The sequence below is a fragment of the Poromitra crassiceps genome (genome assembly GCF_964638095.1).
Source record: "Poromitra crassiceps genome assembly, chromosome: 12".
Classification (NCBI taxonomy): Eukaryota; Metazoa; Chordata; class Actinopteri; order Beryciformes; family Melamphaidae; genus Poromitra; species Poromitra crassiceps.
In genome coordinates, this window is record NC_139632.1 from 23,353,482 (window position 1) to 23,377,754 (window position 24,273).

General features: G+C 45.2%; 1 protein-coding gene across 2 annotated transcripts; it reads left to right on the forward strand.

Moving 5' to 3' along the window:
* Positions 1–572: 572 nt before the first annotated feature.
* slc9a7 (solute carrier family 9 member 7) lies at positions 573–23,361 on the forward strand. Of its 2 annotated transcripts, XM_083648144.1 has the most exons (17): positions 573–1,125; positions 6,782–6,984; positions 7,481–7,558; positions 9,441–9,517; positions 9,695–9,807; positions 9,925–10,030; positions 10,362–10,520; positions 10,620–10,759; positions 11,828–11,916; positions 12,565–12,678; positions 13,107–13,218; positions 13,314–13,467; positions 15,070–15,132; positions 17,299–17,362; positions 18,052–18,134; positions 21,074–21,179; positions 22,970–23,361. In XM_083648144.1, exons 1-17 carry the CDS (start codon positions 837–839, stop codon positions 23,228–23,230), a joined length of 2,211 nt encoding a protein of 736 aa, XP_083504270.1. In that variant the 5' UTR covers positions 573–836; the 3' UTR covers positions 23,231–23,361. The 2 variants fall into 2 exon arrangements, with proteins under 2 accessions (XP_083504270.1, XP_083504269.1); XM_083648143.1 differs by lacking the exon at positions 15,070–15,132 and having other exon boundaries at positions 10,362–10,503; positions 10,654–10,759.
* The last annotated feature ends 912 nt before the right edge of the window (positions 23,362–24,273 follow it).

Below are 24,273 nucleotides of genomic sequence, written 5' to 3' on the forward strand. Positions count from 1 at the left end.
GGGTTCATGGCTGTTTATGCCATGTGAAAGATGTCCTGAAGCCTGGCCTGCACACACTGAGTGGTAGGGGCTGTTTTATTTAATATTTGAAAGAAGGTAAATTATTACATTTCAGACAGTAAGAAGGATACGAGGTCTAGTTTGACAGGAGTGCATAGCAGTAGATACGGCTGATCAAAATTAAATTATTGATAGTAGTAGTAGCCTACATAAGGCTATTTTTGAGTGGTGTCCACTATTACCCCCTTAATATGCGAAATGTATTCTATTTTGCCAAAATACGGCACTCACCCACCTCAGAAGTCTCATAAGGTGGGTGAGTGCCTTAATGGCCCAACAGCAACCCAATAAATAGGGGTGAAACCAGACCAGAGGCACTTCAGAGAAGTGCAGGGCGATGGCGCAATCAAGGCTCCACTACTCATAGCGGATATGGCTCAAGGCTAGGACAGTGTTTTCTTGCAAAATCACGAGTTTTCTCATTGAAGGACAAGCTGAGAATTTCCTGTTTGGACAAGAAGGGGTGGAGCACTGCTGAAATGCAGAATCATCATATAGCCTACCCAGGACAATGATTTAGTAACGTTTAAAATCGCTTCACTCGGTGCGATGTACGTGCGATATGCCAGATCTGGTCTCCTCCACAGGGGCAGTGCAAGCAAAGACTGGAGCCAGTCCGCATGTTGCCACCGCGCAGTGTGCCTTTAAAAGGTTGAACTCCACATTACGATTTTATTCTTGGCATTGAATTGTTTTCCCAATCACCTGTCTGCTCTCTACCTTGCAGCAGTGACATGGCATAGAGAGGCGGTCTGCAGCGCACGGCATCCTGCACCATGGACGCTTTCCGACAGCAGCGCGGGGCAGTCTGGGCTTTACCGAAAACAACGACGCTGCTTCCCGGTGCCGTGATTCTCCTGCTGCACGCGGCGTCGGTACTGAAGGCGGAGGACGACGTCATGGAGGAGCTGGCCACCGAGAAAGAAGCGGAGGAGAGTCACCGCCAGGACAGCGTCAATCTGCTCACATTCATTCTGCTGCTGACCTTAACCATCCTCACGATATGGCTCTTCAAACACAGACGGGTGCGCTTCCTCCACGAAACCGGCTTGGCCATGATATACGGTGAGCCCTTTTCTTGTTATCTTGAATGCATACCCCCCCCCCCCCCCCCCCCTCACCACTCCATCACCACCCCATCTTCCCGTAGGCTTTGCATGATTCAATCTGGAACCTCAGCATAGCCATATTATACTATCAATGGTAGAGATGCACTGATGCGCCATCGTCCACACAATTCAAATTCCAACTGAATTGGCTTAGTGATAATTTATAGAAGGCACTCTCTCCGGGCTGCTGTGTCTCTAGTCTTTACTCTCCTCTAGCTCTAGGCTACATCAGCTTGTGTTTGTCCCTGCTAAAATAACCACATCATGTTTTTGTAGAGCGTCATAGGCACACAGTGTGTCTGTGTGGTCGAGTTTACAATGGCATTAGCTTAATCCTATTTTCTTTTATATGCTGTGGCTGTACCACTATAATCCTATATGATGTTATATATAGAGAGATTGAGATTGTTGATAGTTTTTTGTGATATGTCTACTTGTATAATATTCTGAAATGAGCTACAGGATTAGGCTACTAATAGGTCATTTTTGTAAGGGATGTAGTCGGTGTTGAACTTAAATTAACATTGCATTTTGTCTTCATATAATGCATTTTTTGTAGGTTATGTAGGCCTACTACTAACCACTACTAACTAGGCATTAACTGGCCCGGTACAACCAGTACTTGATATGGTTTGTAGGATGCTGATACAGCAAACATACATACTTAACTGGCCAACGAGGCAAGCCTTTTCTTTGGTTATTAGGCTACAAAATACAAACTGACAATGCCATAGGTCCAAAGTGGAAAAGTCACATTCATCAGTCCTAAGGTCCATCATTAGGTCTCGACATATTTCTGTGTCAGTGACCTTTATCATGATCAGGATAAACCCAGCGACTATTGGCACAATAAGTGCTGTTTCACTTCTACCGCTGAGTTAAATCATTTCACTGAGGCTGTCTAATACCGCCGGCCGCAAGGAATTCAGCCCTGTTACCTCTGTATTGTTTTCCTCTTAGTTTATCAGATTGACCTCAGTCTGTGCCCCCACCAGTATCACTTATTAACCAGAGAATTCACATGGCAAAGATAGACTTTGCTTTGTTTTACAGAAGGTTTCCTTTCTGAAATGCATCTGCTAATTACAACCTTCTGCTGTTCAGAAAGTACGCAGTTTGCTGAGTGGCTGCACCCTAACAGCGACTGATCTCTATATTGTGCTCCCAATTACACTGCCTCCATGCTTTAATTTTAACTTGACTAATATGGACCACAAGCTACAGCAGATAGTTATGATGACCTATGTCAACCACTGAAGTTGACAGTCATAATTTGCTTTATTCAATGCTGAGATGTAGGCTGCTGTTGCCAAAGGTGAGAATGCAACTGGCTGATGAATGCAGTGTTTATTCTCACTGTGATAGTAGATTGAACTCCTGGTCGTGGGTTGTATTTATTCCTTAGTATTATAACTGAACAAATATGTACTGCATGCATTAGTAAGACATGTTGAATTACTATACGTCTGTATTACATCTATCATATCTCTGCTGTGTAACTGTCAAAATCTGTACCATTGGAAATACTATGTTTGTAGATTCAATTTGATTATGAACTTTAAACCTGTTTGTGGTGGGTCACACTGTTTGCCTTTCCTTTGTTGGGCAGTCACCAGTAGAAGGTGCTGCCAAGTGGGTCACAATATTAATTTGAAATCCCTTCAGTATAAAAAAAGAACTAAATAAGGCACTGGTTCTCAAACTTTTTCCACATCAAGGACCCCTAAAGTGTCACAAATTAGACCATTCACAAAATGTTGGCCCAGGGTCCCCCAACTGATATGATTTTAGCTTTGTGAGGACCCTCCCACTCTCCTGGCGCTGTCTAGGTGTTGGGGTCATGATTGGGCCCGGTGCACTCTGGGCTTAAGACCAGTCCAAACGTTTTTGAATGGGGGCCAGATTAGATAATGTGAAAATGCCTGGGGGCCAGGTGCTTCTTGCACCATATGGGTTATAAAAAAATAAAATGAAAAATCACATACAAATGAGGTTTCCAGACCAAATTTCAAGCAGAAGGCCACACGTGCATAACCTGATCACCCCGCGACGTCAGTCAAGTTCAAGTATGACGTCAGCTATGTTGTTGTCAGTCAAGTCCAAGTATGACGTCTGCCATGACGTCTGCCATGACGTCAGATATGACGTCAGTTCATTCTAGTATATACATGTATAGCAAGGGTTCTACGTCACCTCTCTCTCTGGCAGATTATAGCAGCAGCTGGCTTCACGGCAGTCCATCTCCCCTGAAGCTGTCCTCTGAAGCGTCGTTTTGCACTATATCTGCAGACCGAATCAGCATCCCAAGTCGTCATTACCCGTGGATCATTCGACGCTCCCCACTCCACTCCCGGCATGTCAGATTCCGAGCAAGAGCAGTCCATGGACAGTGACGAGAGTTTCAACGATGATACCCTGTTCCGGTTCGGCAACGGCGCGTATCTGCCTTCCGAGACGTCTGACGACACTGGCAAAGGGGGAAAGAGAGAGAAAGAACAGAGAAAAGCGAAGCCCAGTCGGGGTCAACCAAAATAGTCACACATTCTGTCATTGTGCTACTTATATGGTTGGAATTCTAGTGAAAATAAATTAGTACCCTTTTTTTCTGGGGACCCCCTGGAACCCCCTCAAGGATCCCTGGGGGGTGACCAGGGATCCCAGTGACCCCACTTTGAGAACCACTGACTTTAGGGGTTACCATGGATGGCATAGGCAATCCAGCCTTGTAAGGCCTCTCACTCCACTGAGACAGCTCTCTTTTCTGTCACTCATGCCCTACACACTGCCAAATCCTCATCCCTCTCCTCTGTCCTTGTCCTCCTCGACCTATCTGCTCCCTTTTTTCGCCGTTAACCACCAAATACTTCTTTCCACTCTCTCCGACCTCGGCATTTCAGGTTCTGCGCTGTCTTGGTTCACCTCCTACCTCTCTAATCGCTCATACCAGGTTACATGGCGAGGGGCACTCTCCAGATCATGCACCCTTAACACTGGAGTACCCCAGGGCTCAGTCCTGGGCCCCTTCCTGTTTCTTCTTTATATTAGATCCCTTGGTCATGGGATCTCATCCCACGGCTTCTCTTACCATTGCTATGCGGATGACACTCAGCTCTTCCTCTCTTTCCTCTCTTCTGACACCCAAATCGAATCACGTCTAGCCGCCTGCCTCAGGGACATTGTCACCTGGATGACTGCCCACCACCTCAAACTGAATCTTGGCAAGACTGAGCTACCCTTCCTCCCTGGAAAAGACTGCCCTCTCACTGACCTTTCCATCACCATCGACAACAACTACTGTACTGCCTTCTCCAACAGTTAAGATTAAGAACCTCGTGGTGATTCTAGATAACCAGCTATCCAACTCAGCCTTTATCTCAGTGACTGCCTGTTCCTGTAGGCTCTCCCTATACAACATTCGCAAAATCCGTCCATTTCTCACTAAGGAGGCGACTCAACTCCTGGTCCAGGCACTTGTCATCTCACGCCTAGACTACTGCAATGTTCTGTTGGCTGGGCTACCTGCCTCGGCCACCCGACCTCTTCAGCTCATCCAAAACGCTGCTGCCCTTCTGGTGTTCAACCTACCTACATTTTCTCATGTCACTCCCCCTTTCCGCAACCTTCACTGGCTTCCCATCCTGGCACGCATCAGGTTCAAGACACTGGTGCTGGCCTACTGGTCAGTTAACCGGTCAGCCCCGCTATATCTGCAATCTTTGGTAAGTTTCCAAACATTGCATCGCTCCCTCTGCTGCTCCACTGTACAGCTCGCCTCGCCCCTCCACCACTACGTGGGCCCGAAGGTCGCTTGTCCTGATCGCAACTCTTCTCCTCACTGGCTCCTCAGTGGTGGAATGAGCTTCCCCCTCAATCAGAAGGGCCGAAACACTGGCAATTTTTTGCGACTAAAGACTAAAGACCCACCTTTTCGGGCTACACCTGGGCCCTTCTGAAATTTACACCATTTCTTAAATGCTCACATGCTGCTAGCTCTGCCCCTGACTATTTTTATATTATTTGTATCCCTATAAGTTGCTATTCCAGTCCACCAGGATATCTGACTCTTATTGATTGTATTGCATGTTTCTGTTTTTTATGGTTTTTATATTTATTATTTTCTATTTTTTCTGTGTCCTGATGAGATGTGATGTAAGTCGCTTTGGACAAAGGCGTCTGCTAAATACAATGAAGTAAAGTAAAGAATCTAATAGTGGGTTTAAGGGTTTGAAAGGTTCAAGTCTGCTTTCAGATAAACTTGAAGTGACTGTGGTCAGGACAAAATGATGATATTAAATAGGTCGGTAATGGAAAAAGATACTGAACAGCAGTCTGTGGCCTCGACTCGACTCGACTCAACCAACCGGCAACCGCATGACCCACATCTTGCAAAAAAAACAAAAACACGTAGCTGGAAAGAACCTGAACTTTGTCAACATAATGTGAGTAAGAAGTGAAACCATTTTCCAGGTAGTCCACACAAGACAGTTTCTCAATCTATTAGTATTCGAAATCAAGATGGGTCAGTCTATGACCAATGCAAAGGTGTGTGCGCGTGCTTTTGACTGGTCAGCCTATGACCAATGCAAGCAAGTGTGTGTGTGTGTGTGTGTGTGTGTGTGTGTGTGTGTGTGTGTGTGTGTGTGTGTGTGTGTGTGTGTGTGTGTGTGTGTGTGTGTGTGTGTGTGTGTGTGTGTGTGTGTGTGTGTGTGTGTGTGACTGCACGCATGTGCGTGTGACTGGTCAGCCTATGACCAATGCAAAGGGGTGTGTGTGGCTGTTTTGCTGTGTCTGCTGCAGATGACTCTTATCAGAGGATTTATGTTCTATAACGGCCTGCCTCATTCCTTCTCCCTGGCTTTAGCTCTGCCATTTCTCGCTCTACCTCTATGATCCTGTGGTCTTGTGAGGCAAACTGATCTGGAAAATTACCTTAGTGCAGAGTAACTGACTTACTGAGCTTGGCTTGGTGGCATTTATTCTGCCTGATTCATTGCTAAGTTTAAACCCCTCTTCCTGGTTTACACCCAGTATCATTATAGAGAAGAATATAGCATGTTGGTAGAAAAAGATGGCAATACAGGAACATATTATGGAGGACTGCTGTAGGGATGAAACGATAACGGGTTTAATAATAAACTGCGTTAAAATTCCCTTGCGGTAACCGTACCGTTTCAAATTTTCATTATCATTGAAACTGAGTCTGATTCCCGTGTTACCATGATTACAGCATTTTGAAAAACACAGTAAATACTGTCAACCAAAGTTAACAACAGTCCTAGATGCAGACGTGCAGCCTTGGTGAAATGATTTCAGTGAATGTACAGTACCAGTGAATGTATTAATACCCTTTGAAAATTTTCAGTACATTTTAACAATATCGTGATAATACGGATAATCATGATAATGTTGGTGACTATAGTGATATGAAATTTTCATATTGTTTTATCTCTAGACAGCTGTAGGTTTTAGTGTGTTTGCATGTATTTAGAGCTTGGAACTGAACAAAATTGGATAAATGAGTTCAGAGATGTAAAAATGCATATTCTGAGTACGTGTCTTGTTAACTGTGTGGATGTGGACGACGCTCACTATCATCATCTCCGTCATCTCAGGTTTGCTGGTAGGTGTGATTCTGCGTTACGGCATCCCTGCCACCAGCTACCACAACAAGACTCCACCCAGCTGCACCCTGAAGCAGGGCCCTGTCAGCACCCTGCTGCTTAACGTCAGTGGCAAGTTCTTTGAGTACACCCTCAAAGGCGAGATCAACTCCCGTGAGATTCACAATGTGGAGCAGAATGATATGCTGCGCAAGGTAACCGTCAAACTCCGCCGTGTTTTGCATTAGTCAAATTTACCCAACTGCTGGGGCGTCTGGGTAGCGTAGAGGTAAAAGCACTCGCCTACCACTGCAGACCCGGGTTCGATTCCCGGCAGCGGTACCTCTGGCTTGGTCAGACACAATTGGCTGTATCTGCGGGTGGGAAGCCGGTGGGGTATGAGTCCTGGTCGCTGCACTAGAGCCTCCTCTGGTCAGTTAGGGCAACCGTTTGGGGGGAAGGGAACTGGGCGGGAATAGCGCAATCCTCCCATGCGCTACGTCCTGCCAGTGAAACTCAAAGCTGTCAGGTGAAAAGAAGTGGCTGGCGACTGCACATGTTTTGGAGGAAGCATGTGCTAGTGTACCGGCTCTCCCCAGTTCGGGCAGAGGGTGTGGGGGGGGGGGGGGGGGAATCACTGCTGATGATAAATGACAATTACACCTCCCTTTAAATCTTCGAAATGTGACTTTATTCCTTCTAATTTTCCAGGTTACATTTGATCCTGAAGTATTCTTCAATATCTTGCTGCCTCCAATCATTTTCCACGCTGGATACAGTCTTAAGAAGGTAAGCGATAATAAGTTACATCAAATTTAGCATGTGTGACCTTTTCACCTCGTCTCTCTACTCAAAAGCCTAATTTAGGACACGGTGTTAATTGGCACGATGTGCGGTGACGTGAGCTGGCGGTGTGCTGTGGTCCAGGTGGGCGTATCCGCTGCCACAAACTGCTATCTTATTGGACAGATGGCTGGCTACGTAAAGCTCTTATTGGCTACGTAAAGCTCTTATTGGCCAGGCTGTGTGAGCGTTCAGTGTTAACTGAGAATAAGCAGGAGGGGAAGTCCGGACCAGATGTCTTTTGCTTCCTCTCTGACATTAACCTGGCAGAGAAACAGCTGACGTTGACAACACAGACCGCTTCTACTCCCAATTGTTTCAGAGATAGGGCATGCACTTCTGGTATTTTCATGTCAAACAAATTTGTTGTGATCATTGTTCATCCTTTATCATACTTTAAGTGATGACATGTTAGACTGTTTCCTGTGGCTGTATCAGTTGTGGGCTGCAGAACCACGGTGTAGATCCATCTTTACTGTAATACACTCTAATAACAGAGTGAAACACCTTGTGATCTCTAATCCAGTGGCTTGGTGTGGAACATTGTACAGTAATAGATAACATGAGGGAGAGGTGAAGGAGATCACTGTGCTTTGCTGCAGTGTATCGCAGCATATAAAATGCCATTCATTTGTAACGGCGAAGAGGTTGACACCCTTAAATCACCTTTTCCTGACTGTATTGTCACTGTCAGGTCAGAACTGTTTACTCTGTGAAATGATTAGTGTGTATTTTATTTTCTAAAAATAGAAGATGCCCCACGTGTTGTTTGTTTTGAATAATGTAATCCTCTCTAATAGTTTGTAGCTCTCTGTAAAAAAAAGCATTGACCAACGTCTGTGTTTCGTGTGAAATTGTGATTCACGATGGAATTTGCTGAGTCAAACAGGCCTCAGGAAATGGGAAGTTTGAGTTCTTGCCTGCCCCGAAAGACCACAGCATCGTTTTCTTTCTATCATCTGTTACAGTGGGAAGTGATTTTAAATTCTTGTCTTAGTAGCTTCTGAGAGAAAGTAATTTTAAATATTTGTCTTAGTAGCTTCTGAGAGAAAGTAATTTTAAATATTTGTCTTAGTAGCTTCTGAGAGAAAGGGAGAGGGATGCTCAGTTGATGTCTCTAATGTTGATGTTGAATTATTTGGCTCTGAACTTGTCGCCTCAGTGAGCACTTTCTGTGTCTGTCTGTTCTGCTTTAGATGATCTTAATTTAGTAAATAAGACAGGATTGCAAATTATGTACAAGTGTTGGTATCAGTTGTTTAAGCTGCTGAAGAAGCCCGGTCTTATATTTCCCTAAACATACCTGTCCCTGGGGTTCTCTTGGTTTGATTGTGTTACATGTTGTTGTTTTAGTCATAGAATGTCTTGCCAGAAATGTGAATGTACTGTGGCAAAGACCTCTTTCCCAGAGAAATCTGCATAAGCGTGTCTGTGTCTGTCCATTTGCAATGGACATCAGCTACGGATGCGATCAGAGATTTGTTTTGCACTGCTTGTCTTGAGTCACTGTTTGTTTTACAACCGGTCATACTCCTTTGGGGCTGAATGTGTATTTGTGTTTCCAGCTCTCTTTGAGAGGGAGTCACTCTGCCAGGCCCAGTGACAGTGACAGTGACAGTGACAGTGACGGGGGGGAAGGGGGGGGGGGGGGGGGTTGATCAGTTAAGTCATTCAGTGGGAAAATGTTTCTATTTTCAAAACTGAAATGATGGCACATTCACTGTGAGAATGACAAAGACACATTTGGTTTGTGAGAATGGCACGGCAATGCTATAATTCTGGTAAACTTGCGTATATACAATGCATATTTTTCTGCTTCTTATTCCAGAGACACTTCTTCAGGAATCTGGGCTCCATCATAACGTACGCTTTTCTGGGCACTGCCATCTCATGCTTTGTTATTGGGTGAGTGTGTACTTTTTTTTAGCAGTGTGTTTATGGCTCAAGTAAAATTGGGAAGTTTGTGAACATCAACATTGTTTCCACTTGTGATGATCCAAACTATTCGTTCCGAGCTTATGCATTATCTGCCATTTGATCTTAAAGCGTGTTCCCTTCTCTCAATTCTCCACCCATCCTCAGAAACCTCATGTATGGTGTGGTCAAGCTGATGCAACTGGTGGGACAGCTGACGGATAAGTTCTACTACACTGACTGCCTGTTCTTCGGAGCCGTTATTTCTGCCACAGACCCAGGTACTGCACACGCAAACATATATATACCTATATATATATAGGTATATATACTATATATATATATATATACCTCTGACGAGTCTGTGTCTCTCTTTGCTTTTCTCTGTTTGTCTGTAGTGACGGTTCTGGCCATCTTTAACGAGCTCCATGTAGACGTGGATCTCTACGCTCTGCTGTTTGGAGAAAGCGTCATGAACGATGCGGTGGCCATAGTGCTTTCCTCGTAAGTCGCAGCTCTGCCTTATCAAATCCAAATCTGTATCGGCAGAGCACCTTCTCACTCTCCCTGAAGTCGACATTCCACACTGAAGTGTGAGACACAGCAGGACAGTGTTGCATCGCTGGTCCCCTTGTCACATAATAGTCCTCTGCCTCCCTCTATTGGATGCATGCTTCAAATCACCTTTGACTCTAATGTGCTTGTACTGTAGGTAAACTATTAAAATATTATGTTTAGACATGAAATAAGCATATTTAATGATTATTGAAAAATGGGGTCGTTTGTGATGAATAATGAAAACAACCTCCTACAGCATTCATTTTCTTTATTTCAGGTCTATTATGGCCTACCAGCCCAGCGGCGCAAACACACACATGTTCGACGCCGCCGCTTTCTTCAAGTCAGTTGGGGTTTTCCTCGGCATTTTCAGCGGCTCCTTTGCCATGGGCGCCGTCACCGGGGTCGTCACCGCCCTCATATCCTTCTCTGATCCGTGCTTCCAACTGAACAAGCATTTTCAAAAGCAGAATATGCAGCTCTTGTTTTGATAGATTTTGGGACGGAGCCTGTGGAATAGTTGTGGTGAGTAAAGATCTGAGTGGTGGTGTTCTTTAACTGTGCTCCACGTCACCAAGTTCACCAAGCTGCACTGCTTCCCGCTGCTGGAGACGGCCCTGTTCTTCCTCATGTCCTGGAGCACCTTCCTGCTCGCCGAGGCCTGCGGCTTCACAGGTGAGGAGGAGCAGGGCCAAGCTGGACAGGGAAGTGGCTGGAATTTGGGAACACCTGTGGTACAGCTACAGCATAAAAAATAACCTAATTCTTGGGGTTTAAATATTGATTTTAAAAACATGGAAAGTACATAAGTTTCATATCCCAGAACTGAACTCCACCCGGATTAAACCTCATAATTCCAAATTCACGAGTTGTGGATAGAGTTGAATGACATACAGTAATTATAAAACTGGCAAACTAAGTAATGATAAACCGTCTTCATTCGATTCCCACCTGGGATGCTGTGAGCGCTGAAGGAGTGCGTGCCCGTCCGCATGTCCTCGAGTGCCCACCGCCCGGGTGGGGTCGTCAAAAAGGCCCTTTCTGTGTGGGGTTTGCATGTTCTCCCCGTGCCCCCTGGGGGTTTCCTTCATATAGGAACCCCTCACCAAAACATGCAATATCCTGGTCGCTGAAGTGGTGCCTCCTCTGGTCGTTCGGGGTGCCTGTTCGGAGGGAGGGAAGCTCGTTGGAATATTGTGATCCTCCCACGTGCTATGTCTTACCAGTGAAGCTTCCCCTGTCAGGTGAAAAGAAGTGGCTGGCTACTGCCCATGTCTCGGAGGAAGCATGGAGCCAGTTTCGGCTCTCCCCAGATCGGCAGAGGGTGGAGCAGCAACCAGGATAAATCAATTAAAATCAGCACTAATGGGGGATAAAAATGGGAGGGGGGGAATGATAAACTGTCTTCAGACAGTTGAATGCATCTGTTGTACAAATTAAATATGACAGGGACTTGAATGCAGACGATGTGGCAGATGTGCAGCAGAATACACAGTAGCGACGCAATAAGAGGATTGAAAAGATCATCTTTGGTTGTGATGTTTGTACCTAATTAGGTGCGGCGGTAGGTGAATTGTCCAATTGCACATCCAAATTATACAACCTACAAACTGCACTCTCTTGGAATTACTGTATTTAGATGTGTGTGTGTGTGTGTGTGTGTGTGTGTGTGTGTGTGTGTGTGTGTGTGTGTGTGTGTGTGTGTGTGTGTGTGTGTGTGTGTGTGTGTGTGTGGTCTGACAGGCGTTGTGTCTGTTCTGTTCTGTGGGATCACGCAGGCTCACTACACCTACAACAACCTCTCTGAAGAGTCCACCAAGCGCACCAAGCAGGTAACACTTGTCCACTTCCTGTGCTGTTTTATGTGAAATGGGTTGCTGCCCCCGATCAGTCTCCTGTGATTACTGTTTAGCTCCCCATAGGGGGCGCAGTCTTGAGGTTTATGGTTATACAGAATAAGCATGTAGACAGCACGCAGCATGAAATAATCTTGGTCAGTGCTTGAACTACCTGGCAAGCCTCAGTTACTTGTCCTCAAAGATTGCTATGAAGTAGATGTATCAGTAGAGGTTAAAGCGGTAGAACAGGAGCGGTGAAATGTCTTGTTCTCAATTAGTTATTATGGGGTCTGGTTGTTCATATTTGTATTTTGTTTGTTTGTTGGCGTGCTTGTTAAAAACAGTCCCAGCTCTGTCAGCAGATTTTTTTTCTTTTTCTTTTTTTAAGAACCGCAATGTGTGAGAAAGTTGCTGTGCAATCCCCACACTGAAAATGAAGTGACAAAGCTGTGGTTGACTGTGCATCTGTTCATGTTCAGTAGGACTTAAGAAGAGATTCAATATAAACAGACTTTAAAGCTCTTTCTCAGGGGATTCTGTTTATTTTTTGTCTGTTCTTTGTTTCAGCTTTTGTGAATTGAAATGATTATAAATCTGACACTTGTTGTGTATTTACTAACGATACTGCTGTTTTCTGTGCAGCTCTTTGAGGTGCTGCACTTTCTGGCTGAGAATTTCATCTTCTCCTACATGGGCTTGGCTCTGTTCACCTTCCAGAACCACGTTTTCAGCCCCATCTTCATTGTAGGAGCTTTTGTATCCTTTCAGAGTTTTTCTGTTTCCAATTAAGTTCACTCCTCTCTCCCATAGAAACATTTGCAGTAGTGTTGTTGTTTTTTGCACAGCTGTAGAACTGGGCCGTACTTGATGACTAGGAGAATTTGAACTGGATTATGTCTCTGTACAGGCGGCTACAGCTCCTGTTCAACCTCCTCCAGATTAATTTAGCACTTAATCCTTAAATTGAGGTTTCATTAAATCCTTGTGCTGAAGCTATGCTCCGTATGCCTCCGTTTTACACAGATAAACAGGGAGATAATTTGACTGTTTCACGTCAAACTATTCATAGTTCACTTTCCGGTATCACTTGGGTCAGGAAATCCCCTGAATCTCGCCAATGTTGACTGGGTGTTTCAACCAAAAGCCAAAATATTCCATTCCTTGACCGCACAACTGCCTGTCAGATTGCCATCTTTATTGGAAGAGCCTCCAACATTTATCCGCTCTCCTTCCTTCTCAACCTTGGTCGCAGGCAAAAGATCAAGGGAAACTTCCAACACATGATGATGTTTGCAGGTACGGGCGAGCTACATCGATTTTCTCACTGCATCAGACTCAATGTGACCGTGTGCCTCTCTACTTATAGTAACGATGGATGTGACTCTCTGCAGGCCTGCGGGGGGCGATGGCTTTTGCCCTGGCCATCCGGGACACGGCCACCTACGCCCGCCAGATGATGTTCACCACCACGCTGCTCATCGTCTTCTTCACTGTCTGGGTGTTTGGTGGTGGGACCACCCCCATGCTGTCCTGGCTGCACATCAGGTGACCTAACTGTTCAAATCTGTGGCGCTCTGCCTGTTAGTGTCAGTTTTGTCTTTAAGAGTTGAGCTTGTTTCATCAGATTTAACTAAAGAGAGCCATTTTTCTTCAATTTCTTGATTCACATGATTGAATTGGATAGTTGTTTGGCGCATGGTGGGATTGTCCAGGAGATGGGGCAAGAGATCTCCACTGCTGCTGGTCTTCATCCACTTCTTCCATGTGTTTTTTTAAATACTATAATACTAATACTATATTTAGACTTGTATTTCTTCTCTGTCTTTCACTGTGGTAACTGGCATAGGTTGTCCTTTCTGGGATTGAACACTCGAGCACTCTGGCACTTAAAATCAAAATCATTCCTGAGCCAGAAGTGGCTGAGTCCACAGGCAAGTCAACTGTGAAGCAGTTGTTTATAGCTACCTAGTACTATGGGACACATTACAATTTGCTATTTAGAGCATTGCTAATGGGTATCTTTCTGTTTGGAGTCTTGCCTCCCTGATTTTTGTCTGTCCAGGATGCACCCAGAGCTGCTATTTATCCAGATAAAGCAGATTACAGGCTGGTAATGTGTATGACAGCAGCTGCCTGGGTGAAAGGGCTCTGTTTAATATGAGTAATGCTGCCTTAGTAACTATTGTTTGTTGGGGTTTAGAGGGTTGCCAAAATCTGCCCATGAACTCATTGCCATGGTAACTGGGACTTGTAGTGCATGGCAGTCAGATAGCAGCCATGCACATCTATGATCCTGATGATAGCTATGAGCATGAATTTACTCATTTGTATGTCTGGGTGGGGAGCAGTTTTAAGGCCCTGAGGACCTTGATGTTAAATTCAAATAGATGATATGGAGAAATTAGTCTGCAGTTACTGACAGTATCTGTCACCGAACAGTAATGGAAAAAAAATTAAGTTAAGAATACAATTCTGGCGGATGCTGAATATCGATTTTGCCAAACATAATGTTTTGTTTTGTTTTTAATGAAAGGAAATGTATAGTGAGAGTCGAGAACCTGGTGTTCTGTGACTGTTTTTGTTTTAGATGGTCTCTAAAGGAGGCAGACCTGCACCGTATCAGTGTCCTGACAGTGCAGCCATCAAGGAAGCAGGGAGGGAGAGAGAGAGAGAGATCCCACAGTTTATAGCAGGCACACTGGATCAACTCAACTATAATACTTTGAATTTTAGGGCTTTTTATCTGGTTGAAATTTGTATGGCATGTAGGTGTTCTATCGATTTATCGCGATCGATCTATCTGTCTATGTGTTTGCTGAGGAAAGGACAAATCCAGAGGTTGTTGATAATACACTTTAATTTCATATATTTATATTTTAAACACGGTATGCATTTTGTGTAAGGATTGCTTTAATATCTCTACTAATTAATACTGGATTGGGGCAGAGCATCGCTGTATAAGTTAAGCGTGTCAGACTTCTGTAGCTCTTCCATCTTGTGTTGTTTGTGTATCCCTGAGTCTCTGTGTTGGTCCAAGGATCAGTGCACATCCCCCAAAACAGAGGATTTCTTAAAGTACCATTATCATCTACACTGCTGCTTCAGCACATCTTCCTCTAAGTGTCCTGCTTGTTTGTGATACGACAGAGTTGGGGACAACAAAGCGTTGCAGAATCAGCGACGCCATCATGAAAAGTGGCAGTACATCAGGTGAATGTACATTCACATGAATTCTCCTTCACTGCACATGGTGGCGGGAAAGTGTGTGGGCACTCTTTCATTTCATTGTTCACTTCTATGTGGCTGGTTAAAGGGAACCTATAAGGGTTAAGACTTTTCCTGTCTTGGCAGTCAGTCAAAGATCTGTGTTTAAAATGAACATTATGGGATTTGTTTTGGAGGCTGGGTTGGTTTCAGATCAAGATTAAATAAATTTGGTTCCTGAGAAATCTTTTGAAAAAGTGGGTTCCTGGACAAAGTTTGAAAACCACTGAGATGATACTAGACAGTAGCCCAGCCCAGGTGGAGGCTTTGCTCCTAGTGGAGTGACTATAGCATGTTCAAGTGCTTATTCAAGCCTTTCTGTGCCTGAGCCTGAGGCGGGCAATGTGGAGGATTTGTGAGGCGGCCTGCTTTCCTTTGTGTTTCGATGGATTTTCACCCAGTAGTGTGAAGGACAAATCACACGGTGTGTTCCCTGGAAACCGTTCAGCAGACCAGTGTGAACTGATCTGAAAAGCAGAGGAAAAAGAGGAAGGAGGCAAGATCACATTAATGCATGGAAAAAACCTACGAGCTGGATCTTCATGGTTCCTCCTTAAATGTATTTGTACTCTCTTGAGAGGGCCCCAAGTCTTTGCCCAAAAATAGAAAACTAGAAAAGTAGTCACTTGGACCATGCGATGGCCTTGAGGGAAGGGAATGCTTTTCAGGATTTGAGCTAGGGTTAGAGGTTAGTGGGTGAATGCAAGACAGTGGAACATTGTGTGTGTGTGTGTGTGTGTGTGTGTGTGTGTGTGTGTGTGTGTGTGTGTGTGTGTGTGTGTGTGTGTGTGTGTGTGTGTGTGTGTGTGTGTGTGTGTGTGTGTGTGTGTGTGTGTGTGTGTGTGCCTGCCTGCCTGCCTGCCTGCCTGCCTGGTCTATATTGTCTCTTATCAGAGGAAACTTGCGCTGGCCTGTGCTCCTCTCTTCTGGCCCTCCCAGCGGTTGTCAGTGAGCCTTGATCTTGGGTCATTCCTTCCTGATGCCGTCCCAGCAGGCTTTGCACCTCTTTGTTTTGCCAGGTCCTCTCCGACCTCCATGCAACCTCAACCCCCTGAGGATCTGATGAGGGGGCCCCACACTTCCCTCTCTCTTCCCCTCTTACCTCCCCTGTAAGGCATGCAGAAGCCCCCTAGAATAGGGGGAGCAGATCTTTAGAGAATTTATGCTTTTGGATAGTTTGACTGTGTGTCACACTCCTCTTCTAGCCATAGGAATGGAAACTAGAAAGAAATATGCTTTGTTTCATGTTGCGTATCTACTCAGAAGTGCTAGTTTCTCTGTATGGCTATCATGGAAAAGATGTTTAGAAAGAGCTCACTGTCTGTCTGTAGGAAACTATACACAATGCATCTTGTATACATGGTACATCTTGTATATATTAGATGCAACTCAGGCTGAGTGATCGCTGAACCGCATAATATAGTGCCAGTTGTATTTTGGGGTTTCAGATGTAACCATGGAAGACTGCTACTCTCTTGTGCCTTGGCCTCTGTCCATATGGATTAGACTCCATCGCTCAAAGGGAACTGTTCCAGAGCGTATGTGAATTGAAAGTGTACCGCTTCAAATCTGCTTGTGTTCAGTTTAAGCCTCCTCTGAGGGGAAATTGTCCAACAGTAACCATTGACAATAGGTGCTGCAGTACCCATAATTCAATTATGTCTTTCTGTTTTACTTATTAGTTGAATCTGCTAGTCCTGTTTAAGATCAAATTAATTGGAAAACAAAACAAACAAGGTGTAGGCTATTTGATGTGAGTTGAGCACGCGTGTACACACACACACACACACACACACACACACACTCACACACTCTAAATAGTTCAATGACATGCTTCCTTTTCAGTTCTTGCATGCTCAGCTGTTTTTATGTCATGGGTTCATGGGTGAACCATTAGTATTTTTCTGATGGGCACTGTGTGGATTTGTCAACATCACTGGCTTGTTTTGATGGTTGGTGGTTTTGTTGTTTTGACATACTGAGGCAAATGCCAAAGCATATTTACTCTTCCAAATCTTTCCCGCTCTCCCTTTCTCTGTTTCTCTTTCTCTCATGCACCCCCCCCCCCCCCCCACACACACACACTCTTGACTGCTTTTTCTTCTTCTGCAGGGTTGGCGTGGACCCAGATCAAGACCTGCAGCCCTGTGTAGACAACTTCCAGGTCCTGCATGGGGTGAGGCTCTCGCTCACTCAAATCATTACTGCTTACAGATGGCGTCGTTTCACTCTGCTGTGTTTCTATCTGGACACACTCAGCAAGTTTACGAAGATGCTCCGTTTTTCATGAAAATGGAGCTGAGTTGACTGAGATTGCAGAAGCAGAATAGTTTCGCTATGACTCAATGCTACGAGTGAGTGGGGTCAATGATTATGACTAATTTCCACAGAGCTATTGTATGTGTGTGTTTTTTAATGTTGGGCCTCGTCCAGCCTGTGGAGCTCTGTCTTACTCTTATCACATCCCAGTGTCCCATGTGGCTGTTTATGGACCCAGGGATGGGAGTGTGTGCGTGGGGGGCTGCTGGCCACCATGGAGCCCGAGCGTGATGTTAACCGTTTACACTGTTGAGATTACCAAAGACGGATTCTAATAATGAGGTGTTTACCTACAGAGGCTTCTCCCCATTCTTCTCAGTCCTGTTATATTTACCCAATGCTAAATAGTTTTCCACAATGAGCGCCTCGACACTGGGTGGTCTGTCACTCAGACGTCACAGAAGTTTTGTAATGCAAAACATCACTCGCATCCTGAAGGCTCCAGGTGTTGCAATACAGAGTTCACATCACGACTGGAAAAATGCGTTGGCTTAGTAAGGTCTCCGCACTGACAATATGATGACATCTCCTTGTATTTTTCTCTAGGATGGGACGCAGGCTGAAGGGCAGAGTAAGACCAAACAGGAGAGTGCCTGGCTCTTCAGACTGTGGTACACCTTTGATCACAAGTATCCTTTCTGTTCGTTTTCAGCCCCCGAGGTAATTATTATTATTTTGAAGTGCTAATTACAGCTCTTTGTACTGTAATTAGTGCTATAGTCAACCAAACAAAATCTTGTTGGGGAAGGGGTGGAGGGGGGCTGTCTTTTCCCCCTCAGAATTCTGACTTTAATCTGAGAATTCTGACTTTAATCAGACAATTCTGATTTTAATCTCAGAGTTTTGACTTTAATCTCAGAATTCAGACCTTTTTTCCCCCTCCTTAAAAATTCGGATATTAAACTCAGAATTCTTCAGACTTTTTTTTCCGAACCCAGGTCAGCCATGTGGAGGACTACCAGGTGAGCCACCAGGTTGAAACTCCGGTTGAGCGTGCAAAGCATGAGTTGGCATGACTTTGGTCACACCCAAAGAAAATGCGCCCATGGCCCATCCTCTCCAGAGTCTCCACTCGTAGAAAATTGAATAAATTTGAATATAACTTTTATTCATACCGGTAATCATATTTCTAACACAATATAGTCTATCACTCAAAAATACATCAGGTCTACTCTGCATATGTCCTTCCCACCTCCAAAAATAATAGATTTAGAAGCGCTTTTCTCCTTAAGAAGGAGAAAAATTAACATCAGCATTGGGGTCCGACCAATGAGAATTTGGTCGGACAATCACATATTGACCAACCAATGGACCAACCGACCAGAAGGTGTCAGCCCTAGTGGTAATCTCAACTCCCATTTCCAGTGTTTTTCTGAGGATTTCTGGGGCTCATTTCCTCCATGTATCTTTTCAGACAAACACTATACAAGCCATTGAAGTCAATCTCTCATTCACTGTCTATGTCTGGCCGTTCAAAGATATATTGAACCATCATAGGTTTAACAAATGTGAATTCATAAAATGGTGGGTATTCCGTCTCAGTTTGGCTGCAAAAATAAGACCTAAGTAAATGTGTTTTCCAGCTCATCCTCCCACTTCCTTTCTCCTTCCTTCACAGCTGAACAATTGCCTCCCCAGGTGGCTGATTGTGTAGCCGCGGCTCTTGTGCGGTGCAGCTGTGTGTTACAGTGGGGACTTTCTCCATGGTGACACGTGCTAGACCTAGTGCGCCGGGTTCAATCCTCTTATGTCCCAGCCTGGGGTAGGGTGAGGTAAACATATATGACATGGGGCTTTGGTGCACGGTGTGGTGGACTTTCTGCTGTGTGGCTCTTTATTCGTGGCTAGTGGACTGTGGAACTCAACCTACTGAGAGGTTAGCCATACCACCTCCGATACATGTAATCCTGTCTGCTCTAGTCATGCTACGGGTTTTGGTTTCAGTTTGAACATAATGCACGTTCTGACTGAGAGCAGACTGCCTTCCTTCCCAAAGGAATGGGTAACCTACTCGTTTGCACAGGCCATCGGGCTTTCTCACACTGGAATAGTGCTTGACTAATTAGAAACAGAGGGACAGTAGTCTCACTATTTAGCGAACACTAGTCGGTGCTGCGCTGCTGCCAACCATCAAACAATTCGCTACTCTCAGCTGCTCACAGGATCCATACAGTTTTAAACAAATGTCCTGCAGGTGCACATCCTCAACAGTTACATGTTATTGTACATTCATCTCCATGAGCTACTTACTGCCCATTGATGTCGACCACATTGCGAACACATCTCCACTCCTGCCTGTTGCTCGCCGACTTTGCCGCTTTTCAACCATCTTTGTATCATTATAATGTCTGTAGTATATTAGTCTCAACGCCAGACCCATGAGAGTTCTTACGCTGATACACTACGTTACTGCATGCTGCAGATCTCTCTCTGGGTCTGGGGCACTTTCCCCCAGCCGGCTAGTTATGGGAGGGAACCGTTCACTTGGCCAGTAATATGCCAGTGATGGATTCAGTCCTCCCCAATCAGTAACGACTTTGCGATCAGACGACACGGGAGGCGCAGCCCATTTTTTGAACCGCTCTCTGATCGGTGCTACGACCTGTCACTCATTCAATTTCAACCCACCTTCAAAACCAGCAGTGGCTTTGAAGTTGCACAGACTCATTTATGTAGTATGCGGAGCACAGCGATCCAATGTAATATTTGAGTCTGGGGAGAGACTAGTAACATATGGTCACAGCCCAGTGCTCCTAGGATCACTAGTTAACATTCACATTAGGCTTCGTTGTCCAGGAGCTTCTACAGTAGCAAACACTAGAAACACAATGCTGTCAGATCAATAAGTGGCGGAGCTCACCTTGTTAGCTGTCTCGAATAGCCCAGCCGAGGTCTCTGTTTGGGCAGCGAGCTCGCTCTGGTAGTCTGGGAGTGCTCTGCTGTGATGAGCACTACGCTGCTTGTTCATATACATGCAAGACATAACACGAGACGCCTATGAACATAAAATGTTCCACTATATCAAACTAATGGACACACTGTTGCAACATGGCCACATCAATCTTCTGTGTGAGTCAACATGAAACATTTGCATATACTACTGAGATTGTAATAATACAAATCTGGTTGAAAAGCAGCAAAGTCCTCCTTTAAGCCATCAGTGTAAATGTAGTTGTCCTCTCTTTCTAGAGTGAAAGAGTTTAGTCATCTTGACTACAAGTGTGCGATTTCCTTTTTTCACACTTGTCTTCCCACCATGGTCAGCACCTCTCCAATACTCGTGTGTGTTCCTCGTCTCGTTCATTACATTTTTTAAATCAAAGCACAGCTAGAGTGATGATAACGCTACAGCATCCTCTGATATGAACATAAAATAAAATGACCTTTAACTCCAAAAGGACCATGCCCAAAGTTATGACAAGAGCCATAAACTAAGAAATGCATGTGACTATGTGATTGAGAGGTATTGCCATGAATATGAGAGTAAACCGTTTTAGATTTTATTTTTCCCTTTTAACCTGAGTTAGTTTTTAGATTGAAAGGTTTAGTCTCCTTAATCGTTGCCCAGCTACCTGAAGCCCATCCTGACACACAGCGGCCCGCCCCTCACCACCACTCTGCCCAGCTGCTGTGGACCACTGGCCCGCTGTCTGACCAGCCCACAGGCATATGAGGTGAGTACTGTTACATACACTGACACTCATGAACAATGACCCCAAATAAATAAATAAATAATTCACAAATAATAATGCATACTATTCACTGGACATTGTACAGTCAGGTTTTTTTTCTCCTTCAAAGTATCTGACATTTTTCTCGAACATACCACTTGTTAACTGCAACAATAATTGGCTGCTGCTGAGATAAATAAGCAGGATTTCCTGTTCTCAGAACCAAAGCCATACTAACCTGACACTGCCAGATGGGGTTAAAGCCATACCGTGATTCTGTGAAATGACTGAAAAGAAGAGTGTTAGAGTTCACCTCATTTCAGACCCTGTTGCTCACAAATGGAAAGGCTCTTCTGTGAATACAGAGGGGTTTCACTCGGCAGCATTAGTATTTTCAGTGCCTGCCAGGAACACAAAGCAGTAAGGCCTTCAAGCAACTGAGATAATGGACGGACGAGAAGCCTGTTTTGCATCTAGAGTGTACAAAAGGTCCATTCAGCGCCTCAGTGATCATCACTGCTCTGAAAGACATTGTGTTAAACACAGAAAACCCCCATTAACAGAATGGTCACACTCGGATTCACTTTGGCAAATTCCCCTATTCATATCCCTTTGAAATACTTTCACATGAGGTAGAGTTCACTTGTTTCACTTTTGGCCGACATACTCTCCTTTCACAGTGTCCCAAAGGGGCTGACGCAGCCCTGCTACAACATCTGAATCTTCTGTCTTTACGAAATAGATTTTTCTCATTATAAACAATTCTGTCTACCTTCATTCCCTGCAAGTGAAGTTCAGTGAGCTGTCCACATCTCTGAATGTCTTTCTGACTCGCTCTGTGTGCTGGTTCTCTCTTTGGGTCACCGTTTGTGTGCCAGCCTGGACCGACAGCCAGGCCAGCCGTGAATATACAGTAATCAGGGACGGCCCAGTGTTCAGTGTTGCAAAGTGGAGAGACGGAGGATTAAATGAAGCTCTTCGCTTGGTTCTTCAGTTATGGCTGTTATGAAATATGAATAAAGCGGCCCAACAACAAAGCTGATTGAATTTGAAATTGGACCAGCAGAATCCGTATTATTAGAATCCGTTTTATATTATTATAAAACAGTTGTTTCTCCAACACTTTAAAGTAACCATTTGAACTCTTTAAAAAGCCTGATTGGTTGTATTTGGATTCCCGCCCCCCCACCCCCCCTCGGATAAATGTTGGGGCGGAGGGCTTACGTAATCGTGTCTCCCCCCCTCCCCTCTTATTAACCCTTCATTGGAGTAATCCTTGTGTTGTTGACCCAGCACAAACTCATCATGTGCTCCAGTTTTTCCGCTGTGGACAAGTGCTGCTTATCCATTCTCAGCCAGTCAAACCCAATTAGAGCTGTGAAGGCCTCATGTTGTAGTGTGAGAACTGTCCATTCCTCATTCCTCATGCAGATGTGGTCTATGCTCTTAAATGGAGTATCCTTTTTAGTCCGGACAATTCTGAATCCATTCCACAGGAAGACAAGCGACTTCAGTGCGTGGATGGCTTGTGTTTTATGTGCAGCTGATGCAGCCTTCCATGGTTAAGCCTTTTGTTTTAACTGCAGTTTAATCCCATTGCTGCACAAACTAAGTGGAAGTCTCTTCCCTTCCCTTGTATTTCTGTGAATCCATAGTGTCCCTTATGAGCCTTTGCACTGTTAATGTCAGTCTGTCCTGTTCACCGTCTGTCCATGCCATGTTTATACACACCCTATGTCTGTAGTGTGTGTGTCGCTCCCTTCCCTCATGTTTCACTGTGGATGTGTTCTCAGAACCACGAGCAGCTGAGGGACCAGGACTCAGACTTCATCTTCAACGAGGCCGACCTGACCCTCACGTACGGCGACACGGCCATCACGGCCAACGGGGCGTCGGGCGGGGCCGATGCGGCCGGGGGGTCGGGCTGGAGCGTGACCGGGAAGCGGAGCGGCAGCACCTCGGAGGACGCTCTGGAGCGGGAGCTCGACTCCCGTGAGCAGGAGCTGCTGAGCCGCGGCACGCGCCTCGTCTTCCCCATCGAGGATCACGTCTGACATCGCCCCGTCCCCCCATCCCACACCCGCACCATCGCCTTGCCGATCCCGAAAGCGCCTCGCCCTCGACTCCCCACATACCTCACTCCTGCGAGCCAGTCCTTCACAGAGAACAGGTGAAGTGGAGAGATGGGAACAGACAGGGGGGGAGGGGGGGGAGGGGGGGGGAGGGGGGGGAGGGGGGGGGGGGGGGGGGGGGGGGGTGATGATGAGGAGGGTTCAGATGGACTCTGAGCTCCGGGCCGAGGAGCGGAGCCGAAGAAGGAGCATTTCATCGTCATTACTGAACTGGAGCGGAGGCTCCAGGAGACACCTGTCCCCTAAAGCAGAAGAGGAACACTCCATGCTGTTATACTGTGATTCAGTCTTACGGATTCTTTTCTTTTTTGTTTTTCCTCTGCATAAATAGGAGGGAAACCCTTATGCAGGATGTAGGGACAATATACCCTCATGTGAGATTCAATCTCGGCACTTTTGAATATGTAATATTTTGTGTTCAGTTTGAGTCGAAAAGAAGTAGAAAATGAAATTTACGGTCTGCCAGTTTGCGCGTTTTCATCTTCTTGACCAATTTGTCTTCACAGTATATCAATTAACACTGAGGAAATGCTGAGCAGCCTCTTGTTTCAAGCTCATGATCAACCTCGGCAACCATAGCCCATTAAGATTCTGCAATGAATGAGGCTATGCTAATATGCTATACACACACGTCTCTATTCTCTCTTCAACGTGTACCATACATGTGATACGGCTGACAGACCGAGGTTCAGTGAATGTGGTCGTGAATATCTCCTTACATTCACACAAAATCAGCAGTGTGCTGGAGATTTCTGACTGTTGAGCACAGAAGAGGACAGTGAATGTTTTGCCCGCTAACCACCACAATCTGTCAAGGATGAATTGACGTGGATGAAGAATGCAAGCATGTAAATACAATGTCAATCTGTTTGTCCGCAGTGGAATTGCTCCTCTCAATGCATTGTCTCATGACTGTTACGGATAACCTTTGTGCATCTTGTCTTTCTTGTATTTCTTTGATCTAT